At 40.7% G+C, this 22,174-nt stretch overlaps 1 protein-coding gene across 9 annotated transcripts in view; it reads right to left on the bottom strand.

The window, feature by feature from the left end:
• The window catches only part of MAGI2 (membrane associated guanylate kinase, WW and PDZ domain containing 2), a 1,104,792-nt gene that overhangs the window by 11,849 nt on the left and 1,070,769 nt on the right, over nucleotides 1-22,174 (bottom strand). For 7 of the 9 annotated variants that reach the window (XM_054017487.1, XM_054017504.1, XM_054017538.1 and 4 more), the window contains one exon: nucleotides 12,336-12,474. In XM_054017487.1, coding sequence (XP_053873462.1) covers nucleotides 12,336-12,474 — 139 coding nt within the window. Of the gene's footprint in view, nucleotides 1-5,713; nucleotides 5,835-7,132; nucleotides 7,222-12,335; nucleotides 12,475-22,174 lie in introns of those variants that run through there. The other 2 variants (XM_054017531.1, XM_054017545.1) reach the window with 2 other exon arrangements.

The following is a 22,174-nucleotide window of genomic DNA, read 5'->3' as shown; positions in this document are numbered from 1 at the left end:
GTCATCTTTGTTCAAACAATATGTTCCAATAAGTTTTTCAAAATTACTAAATAGCATTGGTAAAAGTGTCAGTGACCTCATGCTGCTGAGTTTTTAAAAATATAGTTACCGGTATATTTGTTTGAAAGGTTTTCAAGCTAAGAATGATAGTTTCAATGGAATTTGGATCCAGGACAGATGTCAAGAACTCAACTATCCTTCCATTGCTGTTGGCTCAGGAACCAGCAGTTGGGAAAAAGATCACAAATAGATTGGGATAGTTTCAAAAGTGGGGAGACAGGATCACTTGGGACTCTTGAAAACAGCCTTCCCTTCCCAGTTGACTTGATTTGTACTTCCTACATGTCTCTGCAAAGCTTTTGGAAACTGTTGGTTTCTAGTTGCTAAAGACTATTTTACTAAGGGGTTATTTTTATAATATTTTTTTCTAATATTATGAAATGAGAATGTGGAGTGGACTAGTGGATCCAAGACACTGCATCCCAACCTGTGAACACTCTTTAGCTGTACAGACAAGCAGTAAGTTGTCTCACTGGGCTTGGCTACATGGTATGGCAGTGCACATCAGTGGGATGTAAATTCCAATGCACATCAATGTGTTACGCACTAACTGGCGCCTGTGGACCCTGCTGCTGCATGCTAAAAGTTTCCTAGTGCACATTAATGCAGTCCTGTTTCAAACAATACTATGTTAACACACACTAGGGAACTTGTAATGCTTGCCAACAGGGTCCACACAGGCCAGTTAGTGCACAACACATTGATGTGCATTAGAATTCACACCCCACTTATGCACACTACTACACTGCGTAGACAAGCCCATTGTCTTTCCAGAGACGTAGCCTCCATTTTTATGCACAAAGGTGTGAAGTGTCCAACCTGAGACACCTGAAAGAGGTCTGTTTTATAGAGATGGGTGCTCAGCACTTTCTGAGAATCAAGTCCCTTTAAGTTGACTCAAGTTGGGCACCCCAAATCACTAGTTACTTTTGAAAATTCAGACCACTGGGCCCCACTCTGCCAGGTGCTACACATAAGCGCCTCCCAGAAAACCTACATCCAGCTGAGACAGCATGGGGTGGAAGTTAGATGCCCCTACAGTTAGCTAATTCAGTGACCTACAGAGACATGGTCTACAGAACTTTTATTATAGGAGCTGTGCTGGGGCTTTCTGAGGAGGAGGAGTCATGGCCTGCATGTTTGCACAATATGCGTGGAGGGATTAGGAGAGGGAAAGCATCTTTGATCAGAATATGGGGACTCATTAAGCTGTACATAAAGAATAATTTTTCTTGTTTATGCTATTGTCTGGGTGACCCACTGCGAATTACTTATTAATTTGCCAAATCCAGCAAGTGTCTAGTGACAAGGTGAAAAGGCACTCCAGCATGTAAGGAGTTACTGGATTCCTTCCTGTCACATGGCTGAGCTGGGTGAGGCTATAAAAGGAAAGAGGAAGTTAGTGCAGTAGAGGTTATTGTAGAGGAAGGAACTCTCTCCTCCCAGCTGACTAGGCCTTGGTTGGTTATTACCCAGTAATTGGAGTTGAGTTGTTCTGGCTTTGAGTTTGTGTCTTGGAAATACAGCAAGCAAATACAACAAGACAAGGGATAGGAAGAGACCTTTAGTTGGGACTTTATTTTTCCTTACAGACTGGGTGAGTCTAGATGCCAGTTTGTGTGACCAAACCACGGATAAAAGCTCCAGGGTAAGGTTTGTCATGTATTTTATTTACTGTAATTTAGCTGTGATTATATACACTTCATACGGTACTAGCAAATCTACTGTAGCATATTATGTAAAAATAATTAAGGCTTAGTAACAAGAGAACTCACTGTACAGCACTCTTATTAAAACTCTGCTCAGATGTGGAAATGGACTGCCAATTTTGATACGAATGATAATGTGTGTGGATTAGTGAGGTTCTACTTTAATAATAAATAATAATAATAATATAATAACTAATAATACTTAGACTTTAATTAGAATTTTTAATCTTTAAAGTGTTTTTGAGCATTAATTCATCTTCACAACACACCCACGAGGTATGTAAGTAAATATTATCTAACCTGCCTCACCCATCTGTAAAATGGGGATGAGTGTTTTAAGTAACTTGGTCAAGGTCACAGAGGCAGTCAGAGCTGCTCTTTTGACTTTGGAATTTATCTTCCAGGAGTTGTACATTCAAAAAATAAAGGCTCTATAGCAGTTCTCTGGAAGATCAGACATACTGCCACAAAACCCATGAAAATGTTCCCCATCTTGCTGTCTCTCCAAATGGCACTTTATGCTTTCAGTTCTGTAGCGAAAGATACAAAATACCAATATAAAAGGGCAATAAATCTTTAAAAATATAAAATTTGCTGTTACATAAGTCAGACAATAAATACCTTTCATTTTCCCAACTGAAGAATGTTCTCCTCTCTCATCAACTGCTACATATTTGTTAAATGCTATGGATTTATTTGTAAAACACATTTTAATACTGAATTTTGTCCTTGAATAGTTTTTACCCATAGGTCTAAGAACTGATAGAACCTTTCGAAGCTCATATTCAAATTGCCTGATGGTTTTAGGCCAATTTTATTAATCAGTATTTTGATTCATTCAGTTAGTCCCTCTTTTTTCCACACCACAAGTTCCTGAAATTAAGTTGGTGTTGCTAGAAATAAGAGGATGGCTATTGGGAATGCAGCATGAATATGAATGAATGTTCTCAACTCAGTCAAGGTGATCGCATAAGGAAAGGGCACTGTTTCAAAGTGACCCTATTGATTTTTGCTTCTCCCATCGTTGTCTGATATATGGGACAGTTCAAGTTCCCAATACCATTCAACACTGAGCTCTAGAGATTTATAAGACAGGCATTTCAAAAGAATGAACTGGATTATCTGATTAGTACTCTCAACAGGCATGGGTATCTGATGTAACCGTACGAGTCAAGACTCATTAGCCAAGTACTATGCAAATGTAACAACTTCTAAACATGTAAAGAACTAGACACATGCAGTCCTCAGGTGGTTGAAGACACCTGTGGTGTTTAGCTTTGTGCTCACAGTCAATACCAGGCAGCCAAACACACAGCATAGCTTCCTAATTTTGTCATGTATTACACAATGGATAATTCAGGGCTCACCACTTTTAAAAAAAAAAAAGGCACACTGAGGATCAGAAGCCCCCAACATATATATCTAGGGTAGATGTAACTTGACTTTGATGTGCTTTCCATATCAAAGTCAAGCTCGTGGGTGTCCCCTTCAAGGCCCATCACTGTTCAATCCTGCTCACGGCTCAGATCTTGTCTCCTGCCGTTCCTCCTTCTGCTCCTTTGCTCTGTCTTTGCTTCCCTTCTGTCTTCTCCATTTATCTCCTTCTCCCATGCTTGTCCTCTTGCCTGCTTTTTGTGCTGCCCAGCCTTCCTAGAACGGCCTCCCTGCGACCACTCTCTCATTGCAAGTCCTTCTTAAAACTCGCCACCTATGCCGTAGCTGTCTGGTTTCTATGTATGTTACTTTGGTCTATATACTGCATAGTGGCTCAGTGCTGCTTATTTGGTTATTCAAATGCACGGTGTTTTTTAAAAGGGATGCTGGTCAGCAAAATCCAGGGAAAAAAAGCATATCAAGCCATTTTCCCCCCGTAAGATTCAAAATACTTTGTGATGCATAGGCATACACTTTAACATTACATGTAGTCACTACAGCAGTTTTTAATCACTTGGACATTTACTTACTTGACTTTCGGTATTTGTAGGGCAGAGGTCACCAGCCAGTCGATCGCAATCGACTGGTCGATCCTGGAGCCTCTGCCAGTCGATCGTGGTCTCCGGACGCTAAAAGTCCAGTGGCGCAGCGGGGCTAAGGCAGGCTCCCTGCCTGCCCTGGCCATGCGCTGCTCCCGGCAGCGGCCAGCACACCCCTGAGGCCCTGGGGGAGAGACAGAGGCAGGGGTCTCCGTGCGCTGCTCCTGCCTGAAAGCACTGCCCCCGCAGCTCTCATTGGCCAGGAATGGGGAACTGCAGCCAATGGGAGTTGCGGGGGCTGTGCCTTCAGAGAGGGGCAGCGTATGGAACCACGTGCTGCCCCCCCCACAGGGGCTGCAGGGGCATGATGGCCACTTCCAAGAGTGGCGTAGGCTCGGGGCAAGCAGGGAGCCTGCCTTAGCCCCACTGCGCCACTGACCGGGAGCCACCTGAGGTAAGTGCTGCCCGGCGGGAACCTGCACCCTTCCTGCACCCCAACCCCCAGCCCTGAGCCCCCTCCCAGAGCCAGCACCCCTTATCCCCTCCTGCACCCCAAGCTCCTGCCCCCGCCCAGTGAAAGTGAGTGAGGGTGGGGGAGAGTGAGCAGAGTGGGGGCTCGGGGAAGGGAAGGGGCCTCAGGGAAGGGGTGGGGTAGATGCTGGGTTGCACTTAAATTCAAAAAGTGATCTTGTGCATAAAAAGGTTGGAGACCACTGTTGTAGGGCATCAGGGCAGCTGATCTTATAATTACACATGCAGTAAGAAAAGTCCAGGAAATTTACTTATGAGCTTTAGATTTCACTGTTAAAGCAATAAAGTCAGTGATTCAGCTCAATTTTACTAAGCAAGCAATTTTTGATGAGCCCCAAAAATACAGTATTCAATAAGAATTTTTTTTTCAAATAAATATAAAGCTATTATCTTGGCTATTAATGTTAGATTAATAACAGGGAGGAGGGATAGCTCAGTGGTTTGACATTGGCCTGCTAAAGCCAGGGTTGTGAGTTCAATCCTTGAGGGGGCCATTTAGAATCTGGGGCAAAAATTTGTCAGGGATGGTACTTGGTCCTGCTGTGAAGGCAGGGGACTGGACTCAATGACCTCTCAAGGGCCCTTCTAGTTCTATGAGATAGGTATATCTCCATATTAAATTTTAAAAAAAGTTCATTAGGCTGTTACAAATGTGCAAGCTGAAATATCCTGAATATAGAAACTGAAAAGACAGGTGGATTTTAAGAAATAGTTTAAGTGAAATACTAATTACATTAAAATAAATAGCAGTACTTTCTTAGTTAATTTCCACAGCAAGCTTTCTGCTTCTAAGACGGTCAGTTGATATCACGCCTTGTTGCTTTTTGAAGGGACTGAGTAAATGAAGGACTAGGCAATGGAACCCTGTCCCTTGTCTGAATATAGGTCAAGACAGAAGTGGTTGGAAGTTGTTACCACCTAATGGCTATTCAGGGACTATGTGAACTGTGCTGGTAGCTTCAGTTCACTTTCATTTTCATAGACTTACAGATTCTAAGAGCAGAAGGGACCACTGTGATCATCCCGTCTAGCCTCCTGTATAGCAGAGGCCATAGAACTTCCCCAAAAGAATTCCTAGAGCAGAGCTTTTATAAATTATTTTCAGGAAGTTTTAAAAACCTATGTGTTATAGAAGCTGAAAATTCCATCCGACAAAGTTTTTTATGTTGATGACTGACACCCTGTCTCTGTCAAGTTTTGGCTCCAAGAAAAGTTCTAATAAGGCCAAATAATAATTAGAACATCGGCAACCATAGCTGAGTTACTGAGTGCTACTGAATTAAGAAACACTGATAGAGGATGCCAACATCTACCAGTTTTAGGAGGGAAAAACGTTCCTTCTCATGTTTCTTAACCTAAAGCAACAAAAAGTAATGTGTGTGTGTGTGTGACACTGCAAAGTCATGGTTATATGAGATAGTATTCATTGTGGAGCCAAGGTCACCTAACTCACTCTATTTGTGAATATAGACTTACCAGATGAATCTGATATAGCTATGTAGTGCAGCTCTCTGTCTGCATGATCTCGCCTCTCAGTATCTTGAAAGATGACCTGTACTGTCTTTGCCAATGAGCATGAAGCGGAAGTGAGGTGAGATAACAGATTGTGTAAAATGGTACAGCTCTGATTTCCCACTACTAAGAAATTAATTCCCTTACTGAGACCCCTCAATACTGCCTCAGACGTTCAAACAAATCTGAGAACTGGATACAAATGTAAAATCTGTTAGTACAATGGTTTTCAAAGGACCTCTAAAACTGTGTCAGCAAAATATATGGGTATATCAGTTTGTAGATGCAAAGTCACATTTGGGGACACAAACTGGATAACTGCATTTGCAAAGGACAATAGGATGGGTAACTGATCTGCATGCACAATAACAGACTACTGCACTTCACACTCCCTCACCCCAAATGAGACTGCAAATTTTGAGAACATTGTTAGAGAATCTGAAATGTTGGCCATGTACAGTATTTGGAGGAGATTTTCAAAGGCCCAGATGGCAGTGTGGCACCTTTGGAAATCTCCCTCTTTGTTCCCAACCTTTCTGCTTGAAGTGTTTTAGATTGTTCTGCTAGTAGGCCACAGTTTTAATGAAAATATTACGTTGTACAAAGTTATTATGTGAGAGACTTCCATAACTGTTAAATGTACCTGAAGAGATTACTTTTGAGATTTCTCTGATGACCACAATCAATATGAACCAGGAAAAATAAATGTTTCCTTTCAGGTATCATTTCTGGGCTGTGACTATATATTATGCATTTGGTAACTTTGAACAAACCATGCAGTAAGACCTGCTTTATGAAGGAAATAACTTGAAACTGAGTGCAAATCTGTGCCATCTGAATCAGCATTTTTTTTTTTTTGGAAATTTTACTACAGAATGTTGCAACAAAAGCCCAGCAACATTATTTTAGGTCAAGATATAACTTCCATCTTCAAATTAACAGTATTTTGGGGAGCCAAGTACCATCAGAAAGGGGTAAAACTATGGCATCGGCTTCTAAGTACTTTAGTTACTCTTCTAGGAAAGTTGTCTTTATAGCGTAAATCTTTGTTACAAATACAAGAGGATACCTTCTCAGAGGGACATAGCCGGGCTTCTCCCACTAGCAGCAGTGGAAGTTACAGGGCTACACTCCCATCTAGGAAATGAAAATATATTCTTAAGGATCTAAAATAGATAGGCATTCGCTTTAGTTGATTAGATTCTCAGCTATTAAGAACAGTCCAATATAATAGGAGCCTCTGAACAAGCTAGCGTGTAAGAAAAAGTAGGAAAAGCCTCAGTTAAAACAGTTGCGTGAAACAAAAGCATATTAGAGAATGATAATATACATGCAGAGTTTACAAACCGTGTCTTTAGGGTGGCCCAATAAGTAGAAATATGGGGACCCATGCTTGTCACTTTTCATGCACATGGAGAGACTGGAAGGTACCATTCCTAAAGGAAGGGGAGGAACAGCCTAGGACCAATCATTAGAATTAACAGAACCAGTGACAAAGATATATTACTATTGTTAGAACAAAGAATCCTTAGTAAGTTTAGAACAGCTGAGTAAAAAGCTTATAAATACAGGAAAAAGACTTTCTCTAAAGCCAAGACTAACAAGCATGCAGTAAGTCATCATATTAGTGAAAGATCAAGGTACTATACATATATATTTGGGAAGCAGATTCTGCTGAACTGTGGAAGACATCTTGAGGTGCTTTTTAAAGGAGCTGTAACTCATAAAATTGAAGGGTTTTATTAAATTCCAAAATCATAAAGAAAATTCCTTCATATCAAAAATCTTTGTATTGGTATCAGCTCTGTCATTTTCAGTGTTAGTCACTGTGGCTGTGCTGAAACTCAAACAGCTGAGCTTCCCCAGGGCTTCTTGAAAAATGAGTCACTGCTAATTCCAGCATTTGTGTATACTGAAACTTTACATTGTAACTAAATTACAAAAACCTCTCTTCCTTAAATAACTAGCAATGCACCAAGGCCCCGATTCTGCAAAGATTTAGGCATGTAGGTCCCACTTCCAAGCATGTTATTATGTCATGTTTGGCAAGATAGATGCCTAAAAATGCAGACTACTTTTCAAAAGGCTGCAGAATTGGTTTTTAAGCAAAGTCATATCAGGAAAAAATCTTTTGTTTGAATTCATGAATTACAGCTTGTAACAAGCTCTTGAAATCACCAGGAAATTAAAACACACAGGAAAAACATAAAGCGTGTCAATGAAGGTTGCTTTAAGAAGTGGCGTGGACCCGCTAGGAACTTGTCCCATTAAATATTTCCACTGCTCTCAGACTGATTAACGGCTAGGAATGAGGTGTCTAGGTAGCACTTCCAGGACATGCATATGGTGGTGTGTGCTGCGAGTAACTGGGAGGCAGGAAGGGGATTAGAAGTTCTGGTCAGAGAAACAATCCTGCTGGAAGCTGGAAAAATAGGATCTCTAACACCGGAGGAAATAAGGCCAATGCTGACCACATGAGAGAAGAAAAAATCTGAATTTGAGTAACAGTCATGCCTCATTTATTAGTTTTTATAAATAATTATGTTCATAACTCTAACTGCAGAAAAGAATGGGCAACTGACTGCCTGCGGCCATGAAGGAAAAAGGATAGTTGTGACCCAGTATCTCTAATCAGTGATTGAAGGAAACCTGAGAGCGGCTTCAGCTAACTCTCAGTATGGAAGGGATGGCGATCTCCTTGGCATGGAAATATAAATATCGTGCTACTACATGGTCCATAGATAAATAATGACACAGCACATCACTGGGGCTGCAGTGTCAATAAAGAGCAGATAATGAGTCACTAGGAGATGTGATTCAGCTCGCCCTATAAAGCTGAGCTTTGTAGGAGAGGATGGGTCCATGGGAAGAAATAACTGAAACTAAAATGGTGGGTAGCTCCTTCTCCTATCAATAGGGACCTACCAAATTCATGGTCCACTTTGGTCAATTTCATGGTCATAGGATTTTAAAAATTGTAAATTTCATTATTTCAGTTATTTAAATCTGAAATTTCATGGTGCTGTAATTGTAGGGATCCTGACCAAAAAAGGAGTTATGGGAGGTTGCAAGGTTATTGTAGGGGGGGGGGTTGCGGTACCGCTCCCTTACTTCTGCGCTGCTGGTGGTGGCGGGACTGCCTTCAGAGATGGGCAGCGGTGGCTGCTGGCAGGGAGCCCAGCTCTGAAGGCAGAGCCGCCGCCAACAGCACCACAGAAGTAAGGATGGCCTGGTATGGAATTTCCGCCTTTATTTCTGCGCTGCTGCCTCAGTCAGCAGCCGCCCAGCTCTGAAGGCAGCAGCGCAGAAGTAAGGGTGGCATGGTATGGTATTGGCACCCTTATGTCTGTGCTGTTGCTGGTAGAGTGCTGCCTTCAGAGCTGAGCATCTGACCAATAGCTGCCGCTCTTCAGCCGCCCAGCTCTGTAGGCAGCAGAGAAGTAAGGGTGGCAATACCGCAATCCCCCTGAAACTCCCTTTTGGGCCAGAACCCCCAATTTGAGAAACGCTGGTCTCCCCTGTGAAATCTGTACAGTATGGGGTAAAAGCACAAAAAGACCAGATTTAAGGGGGGAGGGAGGAGGGAGACCAGATTTCACGGGGCATGACACATTTTTCATGGCTGTGAATTTGGTAGGGCCCTACCTATAAACCACAACCACATGTCCTGACACTTTTACCAGGTGAGAAGATGAGGTAAAAATTTCTCAGTATGAACTTCTTAGCTGATCTCAATTGAAGTCGGACGGATACTAACGCTAATGTTTTCAGAATAGAAAGGGGCAGTAGCTGGGAAACTTACACTGGTATTAATGGGAGTGACACCACAAAATATTGAGGATAAAGTTAACTTTTAATTTAAAACTGTAATATTTATATTATTTATTTTGATTTCTCTAAACCCCTAGTATATTATTTATAAGAACACATAAAAAGGGTCAATGTAATCCACCCTCCCAACCCATTTCAAATGAAACCCTTCCTTCCCCAAGCACATCCCCCCCAAATCATTTTCTTTTATATAATTGCATGTATTGAAGCAGGTGATGTAAATTGGCATAGTTGGGTTGACTTTAGCAGAGCTATACTGAGTTGATCATCTGACCCTTAATTTTTTCACATAATGCTCTCATCTTTTTATTAAATGTTCTCTTCTTTCGCAGAGAACATTCTTATCATTGTTAATTTTAATTTTTTCTGGACCGAAAGCTGCTTCGACTGGTATCAGTTAGGCTCCTATTATGCCTTGGTTTCAAAAAAATTTTGTCTTTTGTACGTAGTACAAATCTCTCATTCTGCTAAAAACACAATGGTCCTATAAATCAAAAAGGATCTTCCTCATGTAAGGCAAACCCAGAATTTTCAAGACTAAGTCAAGAGACTTGAATGTCATTGATTCACAGACTGCAATACCCACCAGTCTTCCTAGAAGAGGCAGGTTTCTTGACACTATGATGACTTTAGGCTATTAAGAAACATTTCTTTTCTCAATATCTACTGGCAAAAACAGAGTTGCTGTTTTATTTTAATGAAAAAAGTCTCTTTAGTCTTGTTACTATGCAACAACACATTCTTGGTTCAAAAACAGTAACCTTTTTACTGGTTAGTTTGATGTCCTCAGGACCACATTGTCCTCAAGTGTCCACATTTTCTTTGGGGTCATTTTTACCATCATTTGGAAAAAACATTTCTTTTTCTGGGGTTTTCTTAACTACTCCTGAGGTGGCACAATGGCTAGACAGACGTTCTTCACAACTGGCTGACTTAGTGCGTTTAATAGTGCCCACTGCAGTGCTTAGTATGGGGATGACAAATTAGTACGGAAAATGTAGAAATTGATCTGAGCCTTTAATCAAACCTAAATCTAACAATTTTGAGAGCTCAAATAGATTTTTTTTTTATTTAAAAATACTTTACATTTTCCTATCTTTGTAATTCCTGGTTCTGTCTGGAAATGACACTGTAAATGCCAAAATACCACTAGAAAGGGTGAGGGTATTTTTGGACCAACTGGTGTCAGGAGGTAATGTAAGTCTCATGAAAAAGCCTTTTCTTTTGAAATTTCAGGTCCTATTCTATATATCTTAGTGGTTCAGATACTTTTCAGAAAAGTATCTGAAATTCTGATTGCTTAGCCAAACCCCCTCACCTCACCTCATATTTTACTTATTTTATAATTACAAAGGCTTTGGTTATTTTAAATTCTTGTTTCTTCAGGTTAAGGTTCATTCTGAACTTTCTATTATTTATTTTACAGAATTTATCATAATGTATCATCAGTCCTTGCCCGCACCCTATGTCTTGCTGAGGCGTTTTAGTTATATATTTCTAGAGTGTTAGGGCTTTTAGCTATCGTGTTCCTTGTCTTGGAATTGTTATACTTTGCTTGTAGATACTATAGTGGACTACAACAGATTTTTAAAACTGATTGTAAGGCTAAACTTTGCTTATCACAGCTATTATCTTATTATTTATTTTCTTAAAGCTCTGGGATTTTATTAAGGGGTCTATATAAGTCTGCAGTTCTTATGTTTTTCTGCATTGTATGTAATAGTTCTTATCATACATACATATTGGTGGTAATGACTTCAGAGGAATCACTATGGACCAGAGGGAAAGAAAATTAATTTGTAAAGCTCTGTAAGGACTTAAATCCTGCAAATACTTATGAACAGGGTTAACTTTACTACTCTGAGTAGACCCATGGATTTTTTACGGTGTTAAATTTAAGCATGAGTAAATGTTTGCAGGATTTGGGGCTAAATGTGCATTGATATATTCACATACATTTCAAGATATCACTAAATACATACTTATATAACATACACCATTGCAGTCTGTCAGGTAACGAATATGTTTCAATATGGCTTGAAATTATACACACTTTTTAGAAGCCTTTTAAAAAGTTGGAGCAGAAAAAATTCCAAGGAAATACAAACACAAAACAAAATTTAAAAATAAGATTAAAGGGTCCTACTACCACTTCCAAAAGAGCAAATGCTGTCTCTTTATTCAGAATTGACTTTTATTATGTCATCCATGTAAATTCTTGGTTGTCTGATAAATGAGAAAGCTTAAGAAATAAATTATAAAATGAACACTACAGGCTCACGCTTGCACAACTGAAGTCAGTGGGAGTTTTGCCATGGAGTGGAATCAGCCCCTATGACTCCAAATGTACAGAGAAATACCAATAGAAGTGTATTAGAAGGGATTGTTTTATCAAGCAAGATTATAAGAATGCATCAGCAACTCCTAGCACACTCAGAGATGCCGCTAAAGAGTTCAAAGTGCTCCTACCAGTAGATATATTTTAAGTATTGCCTGTACAGGGTTGGCATAGCTGAAAATGATGTGTTCATATCTTCCGCACCAGTACAAGAAAGCACTTAAGCATGCTCATAAGTCCACCCATATTCAGGAAAGCACGTAAGTATGTGCTTAAGTGCTGTGATCTAAATGTGTAATTGATACTTAGTATACAATAAATGTAATTTTAATACACACAGAGAGAGAGAGAGAGAGAGAGAAAAAAATAATGAAAACCCACCATATTCTGGAACCTGGCCTGTTCCGCGCTTTAACAAAAGCCGCACTCTCCTGCCACCAGACTTGATTAGCTCTATTGCTCTGGCATGTGTCATATCCCTTGTACTTTCCCCATTGATTTCAATTATTTGATCCCCCACCTGTCAGGTAAGAAAAATATCAAATCAGGCAAAAATTGCAATAAAATGAACATTTAAAAAAATAGGCATATTCAGTGGATCACAGGTTTCCTGAATGACAGCCAGACGCATCCAGGTACATTTGTTCCTATCTATCTGAAGGACAGTATCAACAGACTAAATAACCTGCAGAATGGATTCTGAGTATGGAATATTATGTTGCTCATCTTTTGTTAAAATTAATGTATTGTGGTTGTAACATGTCTCATGCCTTCTATACAAAAATGGTTTTTTTGACTGCTTGATGTGCTGGAGTCACTGGAAACTTTTCCATCTCTTCTGTGTTTTACTGGATTGATTATCACTGAAAGCAGTACTGTATTGGCTTTGCTGTTGTCACACAGGACCCTGAAGTTAATGGTATAGACACACTGGCCTATCAGTGATGATATCAAAATCATGTTAAGTGAGCATCATCCCATTTTAAAGTACCATTTGAAGCGCTAATATTAAGTAAATTAGGAAAGTTTGGCGTCCTAAGCTAATTATTTCGTAGGTTAAATAGAAACATCATGGTGCTTGTGAGATCATATATTGAATTGCGCATTCATAAAAAACTGCCCTGTTCTTTCTAAATGATGGACTAGTATAGTCTAATGAACCGAGTCTATAGTGGGACCAACAAACTACTGAGTTCTAATTCTAGCTCTGTTGCCACTGATTTGCCATTTGACTGATGTCCACAGTCAGGTTCATTATTATTTCTTTCAGCCTTTGTTTCCTTTTCCATAAAATGGGGCGATTTACTTACCAGCTGCACAAGAGGTGTTGTGAGGATTAATTTGCTCATGTTTGTATGTTCTTTTGAAGCAGTTGGGTTATTTAATAATTAGTTTTATTAAAGGAATCTGTCACTACTCAAAATTGAAACGTGGATGCAAATTGGTATACATTTCACAGCAGTTTCTAAGACATTAGTTTTTCTTTTGCATGTGGTATATTAATCATATATGTTAGCCATAATGGGGAAACTATAAGAGATTCATACCTTGGGTTTAATTCAGTTAAGTGGATACTTATCTAACTTCTGCTAAATTGGTGTAGGGCTCTGTGTTTTGGCCCAGGCTTGATGCTCTCTGGCTGGCTACCAGCAGCTCAGTTTTTTAGCTTCAGCTGCCTTGAATGGATCTAATATCAAGTCCTGCCTGTCCTGATGTTTGCTACCTTAAAGTGGTACAGACACAGGACCTGCAAGCTTCTGCAGCTCCTCTTCCCGAAGAAGTGGGCTGTAGTCCACGAAAGCTTATGCTCTAATAAATTTGTTAGTCTCTAAGGTGCCACAAGTACTCCTGTTCTTCTTCACTTTTGCTTGTCCCTGTTCCCATTATGCAAGGGGTAATGGGACTGAGGAAAGCCAGAGACAGCGAGGGACCGACCAGACGGCTAAGCAAACTGACCAAATGCTAGAGAGTAAGCGGGTCTGATGGCTATGCAGCAGCACACTCATTAATGCAGGATCAGGTTCCCAAAGGTTTCTGCCTATCACTTTTATCTTGTGCTCGTATGAGTAACACTCTGCACCAGCTCTCAGCAGTATCCAATCTTTTCCGCATTTTACAGCCTAAAGTACATCACATGTAAAAATAAGTATTTGCATATTGTATATGTACAGTTCACACCCCTTTGTAATATGTCTGATCCATAGCCACTTGCAGTCCCCACACTCCTGTCACCCTCCCAGTTTTGGTACCTATTTGAGTCTGCTACCACTGTCTTACTGAGAAGAGCTGACTTTCGCAGAGACTTCACATCTTCTCAATGATTAGGGGAGAGATTGCTTTCAGCCATATCTGGTCAGCATGGGAGAAATTGGTAGAGAAAGTGTATATAAAAGCAAATCTGATGTGGTTCATGCAATGCAATTACACAGCCTCCCCCTCATTTTGCAGGACAGTTATATCAGCAATGTGGCTAAGTGACCGGTCGGTGAGCACGCTATTAGCAGCACATCAGCCCTTTCGTTAATATTTTGCAGCTGTGCTGAAGAAACCACCAATTCATTTTGCCTGTAACCAAACTCCAAAATGCAGCACTGGATGATATCGGAAGGAGCAGTGGCAATATAAACAAGATGCAGTTGCTGAAGATCAGCGACTCAGGAAGAATCACTAGGAAAACAGCGGTGTAGGTTAAACAATAGTATTTATCAGTGCTAGGACAGCTTGTCTGCTTTGTCAACAGGATCAGAACTCTATTTACCTGCATCTAGAGCCTTCTCACAGTGGGAGGTACTTGACTGCTGGTCATGTGTATCTAATTTTAAAGTGACTGTACCAAATGTATTGTAGGGAGGAATACAGAGAGACTATGAAGACTGTATGATGTCATGCCCTGAGCAGGGAAGTGCCAGTGCAGATACAACGGAGGAGGTGTTTTTAAAACTCCTTGATTAAAACCCTTTGTAGGTAGGCACTCAGGAAAATTATGGTTCAGAGTACAGTCCTTCTTGTAAAGCCCATAGCAACTCCTCTGCACTCCTGAGTGGACAGAGATTTTAATCCATTTTAATATGGAAAAAGGTTAAGTTAATATCATATTCTCCCCCTGCCTCCGCTGGTTGCCCTTGTTTTGGTCTCATTGGCCATACTGAAGAAAATAACTTGCTATTAAAATAACCTTTTATATATTTAATGGATTAAAATATTTCTTTCAACATAGGCAGCAAATAGCTGAGTCACTACGGAGTTTTCAACTTGTTTTAAAATATAAAAGAATGCGAAAATAACATGAGATGTTTTAAAAGGGCCAAAATCCTAGTCCAACTAATTAACATCTCAAGGGGAAATTGGTCCCCTTTGTTGGGGCACTTGGGCCAGATTTTCAAGAGAGCTCAGTTCTCCTTTAGGCACCTAAATGAAGTGGCCAGGTTTTAAAGCGTGCTCATCACCCAGCAGTTCCTATTGAGAGCAAAGGAAAGTGCTGCAGGCAGAATGCCTTTGAACATCTGGCCACTTCATTTAGGGGCTGAACGGGAGCTGTCTGAAAATCTGACCATTATTGTAAAGTGGCATTTCTGCAAAAGTCAGCTGTCTCTCAGGAAGGCATGAGACCTCAGCCACAGAGCAACCGTTTTCCACTTGGAGGTCTTAAAAATGTATACAAAGTTTATAGGGTAATGTACCAACATTGCCATTGTACATTTAGTCACTCTGGCCCAGATCCACAAAGGTATTTAAGCACCTAACTCCCATGCTTAGGTGCCTATGTCCAAGTTTTAGCCTCCACTTGGAGTCACAAAACTCCCGCTTGGCTGCTGCCTAACCCTGAAAACACCTAAACTCACTCAGTGCCTAAGTTTTTGCAGTAGAAGTTCCCTAGCTGCCAGAGTTTCTGCCTCTGGGTATGTGCACTGTTGCCTCACTCAAGGCACTCAGGCATCTATTTCCTGCCTAACCCCAGAGTGATCCATGAACCAGGAAATGTTCATTTCACCCCTGGGGCCCAATTGGGTAGGTTCCCTCTTAGCACGCCTGCTGGATTTTCTAGGTGCCTACAAGTTAGGCATTGTGACAATCAGCATTGCCATGCCTCAGGCCTGGTCTGCACTACACAGTTAGGTTGATGTAAGGCAGCGTACATTGTGTCAGTGTACACACTGACACACCTGTTGCAGAGGTAAGGAGGCAGTGGGCTGGCTGGCTGCCCCCAGAAGTTGATGTTATACGGGGGAAATGGAGTGCTGCAGACTGGTCCCTCCCTATCAACCAGCCACAGGAGGAGGGTTGGGCCAGTTTGGTACCCACAGAAGATGTGCATGGAGGGAGGAATCTCACATGAGAAGACTTCTCAAGGCCGTGGGAGAGACAGGGCCTGCAGGAGTAAAGGTTATTTTCTGTGTTTATTATGTGAGGCCTGTGAAGAAAGGAGTGGTGTTAAGTGGGAAAGGCATAAAATGATCTGGATAGTCCCTAAATGGTTTAGATAAACATCCCCACCTTTCTGGAAATGTATATCTGAACCAAACCTCAAATCCCTGGAGAATTAGCATCTGGTACTAACATGTCGTGTTGGTGTAATTTTTTGTGTGGCAGACCGCAAGAGCACTTGCACCCCAATCCCCAGTTTTCAAAGGCACAGATAGCATGCAGGGTTTGGAGAATGTAGCCCTTGGAATTCAATATTTTGGCCTCATAAAGCCACAGATTGTGGCTTCCAATCTTTTACATTAATTTTTTTCTTTAAGAACAGCTTCACACGGGATCTGCATGCAGAGTTATAATGAAAGCAGCCCATCTGATGGCTGTTTGATGGCCTGTGTGAAATGAGTTAGTGGTCTCATTCCAGTTCCCAGCAGGCAAGCATTGCAGCACAATAACCGCCCCCGCAATTGGCACTAACAGTGATTTGTAACCTTCTTGGCAGTCTCAACAAAAAGGACAAGGCATGAATGAGTTCTTTTCCCCTCCCTCAGAATATTCCCACCAGTTTAAGGATGACGCCCATTGGCAGGTCACTGTGGGAAGCTTGTATGGCTGCTGCCTGTGCTGTACTTATTCTGTGGAAATGCAGTCTCCAGGGCTAAGAATCTGGAAACTTTCATAAGCATTAATTTTATGTGATGTTTCTTTTTTAAAAGAATGTAGCTCTGGCAGAATTTTTAGCACTAGTCGAGATAAATACCTATCAGAATCCACTAATTTATCTACTGACATGATTCAATTAATGAACAAAATGCTACTGTACTCTATTCCAATAATGTTTAAGCATAAAAATAAACATTATTCATTTTTCCTGGCATATTAATTTATTGAATGTACTTATGATACTAGTGTGCATGGGGGAGAGTTGTCCCTAAAAAAAAGTCTGTTTCAGTTCAAGTTAATTCATATTCTCCATCCATGCATAAAAACAACTGAGCTATGAAATTGGGCAGCATGTTTTCTGGCAATAATGAGAAGATAATATTCCTATGGAGTATTTAAGCGACATCACTATTGATAGGTTAATTAGAAATAAAAATGTGAAGCTTTCTTAAGTCATTAGAATAAAGAGCCTCCAGCATGTGACTTTTGTTACACACTTTTTGAACTATCCTTATTTTATACTTAAGTAATTAATACTTGTCTTGTGAATAGAAGCCAACCAGCACATACAATCAGAATTTTAAACATGTTCAGCACAAGGAGACAATGTACATAGCTGCTATGTGGCAAAAAAGGATGTTTGTGTTTTTATATATTTTGAAACTATTCACACCAGCCTACCTTAAACTTGCCTCAGCTACTATGCAATTCTTGAATAAATATGTCTGTGTCATTAGAGGTGCAGAGTTTCCCTGCTGCACAGAAATGACTGTAATTGCATGTGCAGGCTTTCAATCTATGTTAAATAGGGAAATCTAGTGGTAAAAGCAGCCCCTGATGACTTTTTGCAGAGGGCATTACTGTCTGCCATCTTATTAATGCATTGTATAATTAAACCTCTTGAAAGAGACTAATTATCTTCAGAAAAATACCAGCCCCCACTTATATGGGCATTATATTTTACAATTGAAACATGTTTTTAACATTATATATTATGGCATACATTTCTTCTCACTTAAACTGAAAGACTAAGGACTTGTCCACACTGGGAAATTTACTAGAGTAGCTATTCTGGAATAGATCTTTTTCAATAAGTGTAGACAATAAACTCCTTACTTCACTGCCTGGAGGTCGGCATGGAATAGTCAGATGCTGTGCAAGCTTGCTCACAGCAGGGTGGTGTTGCTGCATCAAAAACATTTGAGCAAAGTTATCAGAGGTACCCAGTTACCGTGTAGGTTATGATGTGGACTGGACTGAGACCCTCAGAATAATTTCATACATAAGCAGGAATGTACTTTTTTGGGAGGAATGGATGACAACATGTGTGTCCTCACCTTTCCATCTTTCAGCAGACACTTGGGAGGGAGGAAAAGAGGAAGGCAGCAAAGTGGGGTGTCTGAGGCTGCTGCCTTGAGAAGCACTAATTCTGTCTTCCTTCTGCTGACAATCAGCTACTGAAGTGGGCAGAGAAAAGGCCGCAACAGTGGGCATTGCTCTACCTCCTGGGCAGGCATGAAGTTGCTCAGTGCTTGGTCCCAACAAGTTCATATGCGCAGACATGAGGGAGTCCAATGGGGCAGGGAGGGATCTGAGCTAGCTGCAAAAAAGAAATGGAGCCTTAGCCCCCTACCGAGCAACAGCTCCAGCTTTTACTCTCTACTCACCCTCCATAGAGGTTCAGGTACAGGGGAGGGGAGCCATTGAGGACCACAAGCTAGTGTAAGGGGAGGGAAAATCTTGGGGGAAGGGAGTTTGGGGAACACAAGCTTGGGGTGAGGAAAGCTGAGGGGAAAATTGAAGGCGTAATGGGGTGTATGTGGCGGAGGGACAGTTGTCAGGACAAGGAGAATTTTGTCAAGAGAAACTGGAAATTGGAAAGAGGAATGAGTGAGTGTGTCTGAGAAGACTGAGGTGTTCATGGATAGTGGTGGTGGGGTTATGAAATGGGGTTCGTACTGCTGAAGGGCCTTGGGAGAGGACCAGGGCAGCTCAGGGTCCGCTGAAGGTCTACGTGTGCTCGCCAACTTTGCTGGCAAAATTGCACTGCTGCCCATAAACTAAGCCGAATTTGGCTTTCAAAGTTGAAAGGCTAGTTCATTCTCTAACTGTACTTAATGGACATACTTTTAAAATTATTTTAACAGAGTAACATGATATAATGTTAATAGGATGTAGTAGAGCCTTTCACCTCCATGTCATGTATCCAAACCCACAGAGACTGTTAGGCCCTGGCTACATTAGAGACCTTACAGTAGCACAGCTGTACCAATGGAGCGGCGCCACTGTAAGCTCTCCCATGTAGCTGCTCTATGCCGATGGGCGAGAGCTCTCCCATTCAAATAATTAAACCACCTCCAACCAGCAGTGGTAGCTATGTTGGTGGGAGAGTGTCTCCTGCTGACATAGCACTGTCCACCCAGGCAGTTCTGTTGGTGTAACTTATGTCACTCAGAGGGGTGGTTTTTTCATACCCCTGAGTGACATAAGTTATACCAACAAAAGTGCTAGTGTAGACACAGCCTTAGTAAATGAAAGTTTTCTGATAACTGTCTGGTGTTCTCAATCCTGTTTTCAATGGACAAGTCATCTCAGTCTAGTTCCCATTAGATAATCATCGGAACCATGGTTAGAAAGACTACATAAAGGCCAAACACTGAATGCATATGGAGACAGAAACCCTCTGGTCACTCCTATAGGTTCTCTCTCCAACTCAGGGTTGAGGCAGTGTGAGAAATTTTGCAGAGGTGCTGCTCATGCTGTACCTGTTCTAGGGTAGAGGACTTCAGTCATCAGGGCTGCTATTTGGCATCTTTCCTGAGCAATATTTTAAAAAATACTCTTCATGTTATGCATAATTTCCTAAAGTTTATGCTAATTCACATCACGCATCAGGAAATCTTTATCATTCTCCTAGAAAATGCAGGTTTAAGTACAGTATCTGCCTGACATTTTATTTGTAAAATTGTACATTAAAGCATATTAAGCAGATATTAACTCAACATTCTTTTCCTTATCTGGTTACAAGGAGTTTGTTATTAGTCACAGAGTTATAAAGATGTTTGTAATGAGTGAAGCTGAACACATTTGTGAATGAAGTATTTTTTTTGCTTACTTTTCCACAAATGATCTCTATAAAATGTATTCAGCTTTTGAGAATGATGCTGTCATATGGCTCACTTGTGGCTAATTCTCTCATGATTTATTAAGCCTTCATACTGCTGAAATATATTTACTATCCTAGAGAAACTCATTTTACATTTCTTTGCTGTATATACACATTTTTTTGTCTATGTGTCAATACAAACTTCCTTGGGTATTGCCATTTGTACTAAAATAGCATGCTGGCTCACTATGCTCTGGGCTGGCATGCAGCTAATATGCTTGAATATCCCAACCTAATTCCCAGAATTCTGATCAATCACACCCCAATCTCTCTACAAGCAAGGCTGGATAGTGATGGATGAAGTAAGGACTTGGCATTTGAATGAAAGTGCCCCAGGGGGACTGACAATTCAGAGGGAAAGGGCAGCTAAATGTTGGTCTGTACCACTAGGGTAGACTGCAAATCACTAGATAATGGCAGCAACTAAAGAATGTGCTGTCTTAATGTATTTCTTTGTCATGATGTTTCTGAAAATCATTAAAAACTGCTTTCTATGTGGGTAATTTATAAAGAGAAATAGAAGATGCACATCAAGGTATAATGTAAGCCACATAGCCCAGTATAATACAGAATTAAAAATAACAGCAAGTGCAACAGATAGAAACAAATAATAACTAGTTCTTATGTAGCATCTCCAAGTGCTATACAAAGCAGGAAAGTATTATCCCCATTTTACAGATGGGGAAACTGAGAGGTGAAGGGACTTGTCCAAGGATGCTGGTGGCAACATCATGAATAAAACCCAGGTCTCCTGAGTCCCAGTCTACTGCACTATCCACGAGGCCATGCAGTCTGTTGCTGTGCACAAGGGACATTCTTGCCATAACAAAGACTAAGGCACTTCCATGAAACTGCAGATTTAGGTAATTCAAAATCAAATCCAGACATTCAGTAAAATGGGGGAAGAGGGGAAATTACTAAAATGGGAGGGGAGAATTACCATTTCAAATATTTTTATAGCAACAACACAGCCACTGAAGAGCGCTGGCAAACTTTCACCTGCTCTCCTCACACAATTTTTGCATATCTTATAAAATTTGGTTTTCTATAGTATCTTTCATACTAAATGTATGTCAAAAGGATTTACAAACCAATGGGTCAGATACAAGACAGCATATTCTGCTTTCAGTTACATCGCTGTAAATCTGGAGTAAATTTATTGTGTTTTATAGATTTGGCACAGGTAATTCTATGTATGTCTAAGCAAATACAGCAGCTGTTATAAACAACAGTAGCAGGCAAGTGGAAAGCAAAAAGGCATCTTCTACTAGGACTGGTTGAAAATTTTCTGTTGAAACTTTTTTTTTCTCAATAGAAAATTGAGCTTTCAATTAAATGAATATTTTTGCAAAAACACAAACACAAACATTTCAATGCAAAAATGATGAACAGGTGCTCAGTGGAGTTATAGTTCACGTGCCTCATGCCTCCATTCTCCAACCTGGGCTGCATTCCCCAGCCAGATTACATCTCCCATAATGCACTGTCGGAGGGGAGACTGGGTTGCATCTTGGGAAATGTAATCTGGTCTGGGATTCTGGTCCCTAGAGGGGAATAGGGGCGTAAGGCACCACAGCAGCAATTTTTAATTGAAATTTTCAGTTTTCGGTTTTAGACATTTTTTTGCCAAAAAGTTGTAATTTTCTTCAGGGAAATAAACACCATTTTTTGACCAGTTCTGCACTTCTCAGTCTTGTAAAGTGCTGAGTGCTGCAAAAGTACATAGCATGGTGCAGGACTGGGCACAAAAAATGTTAGGTTCCTGAGAGTAAATATACTTCATAGACAACACAGAGCCTTTGATATCTTGCCACTTGTTGAGTTCAGTTACATTATTTCCCCCCTCTTCCAGGCAGTACTTTAAATTGTTTCATCTCCTCTGTGTTCTTAGTGTATCTTTCATAAGTGAATGTCTCACATCGCCTCGCTAATGCTTTCAGTTCCATCAGCCTTGTACACTCAGCTTTCTTAG

This window comes from Malaclemys terrapin, chromosome 1 (assembly GCF_027887155.1).
Source record: "Malaclemys terrapin pileata isolate rMalTer1 chromosome 1, rMalTer1.hap1, whole genome shotgun sequence".
NCBI lineage: Eukaryota > Metazoa > Chordata > Testudines > Emydidae > Malaclemys > Malaclemys terrapin.
This window is presented reverse-complemented; position numbering and strand designations above follow the sequence as displayed.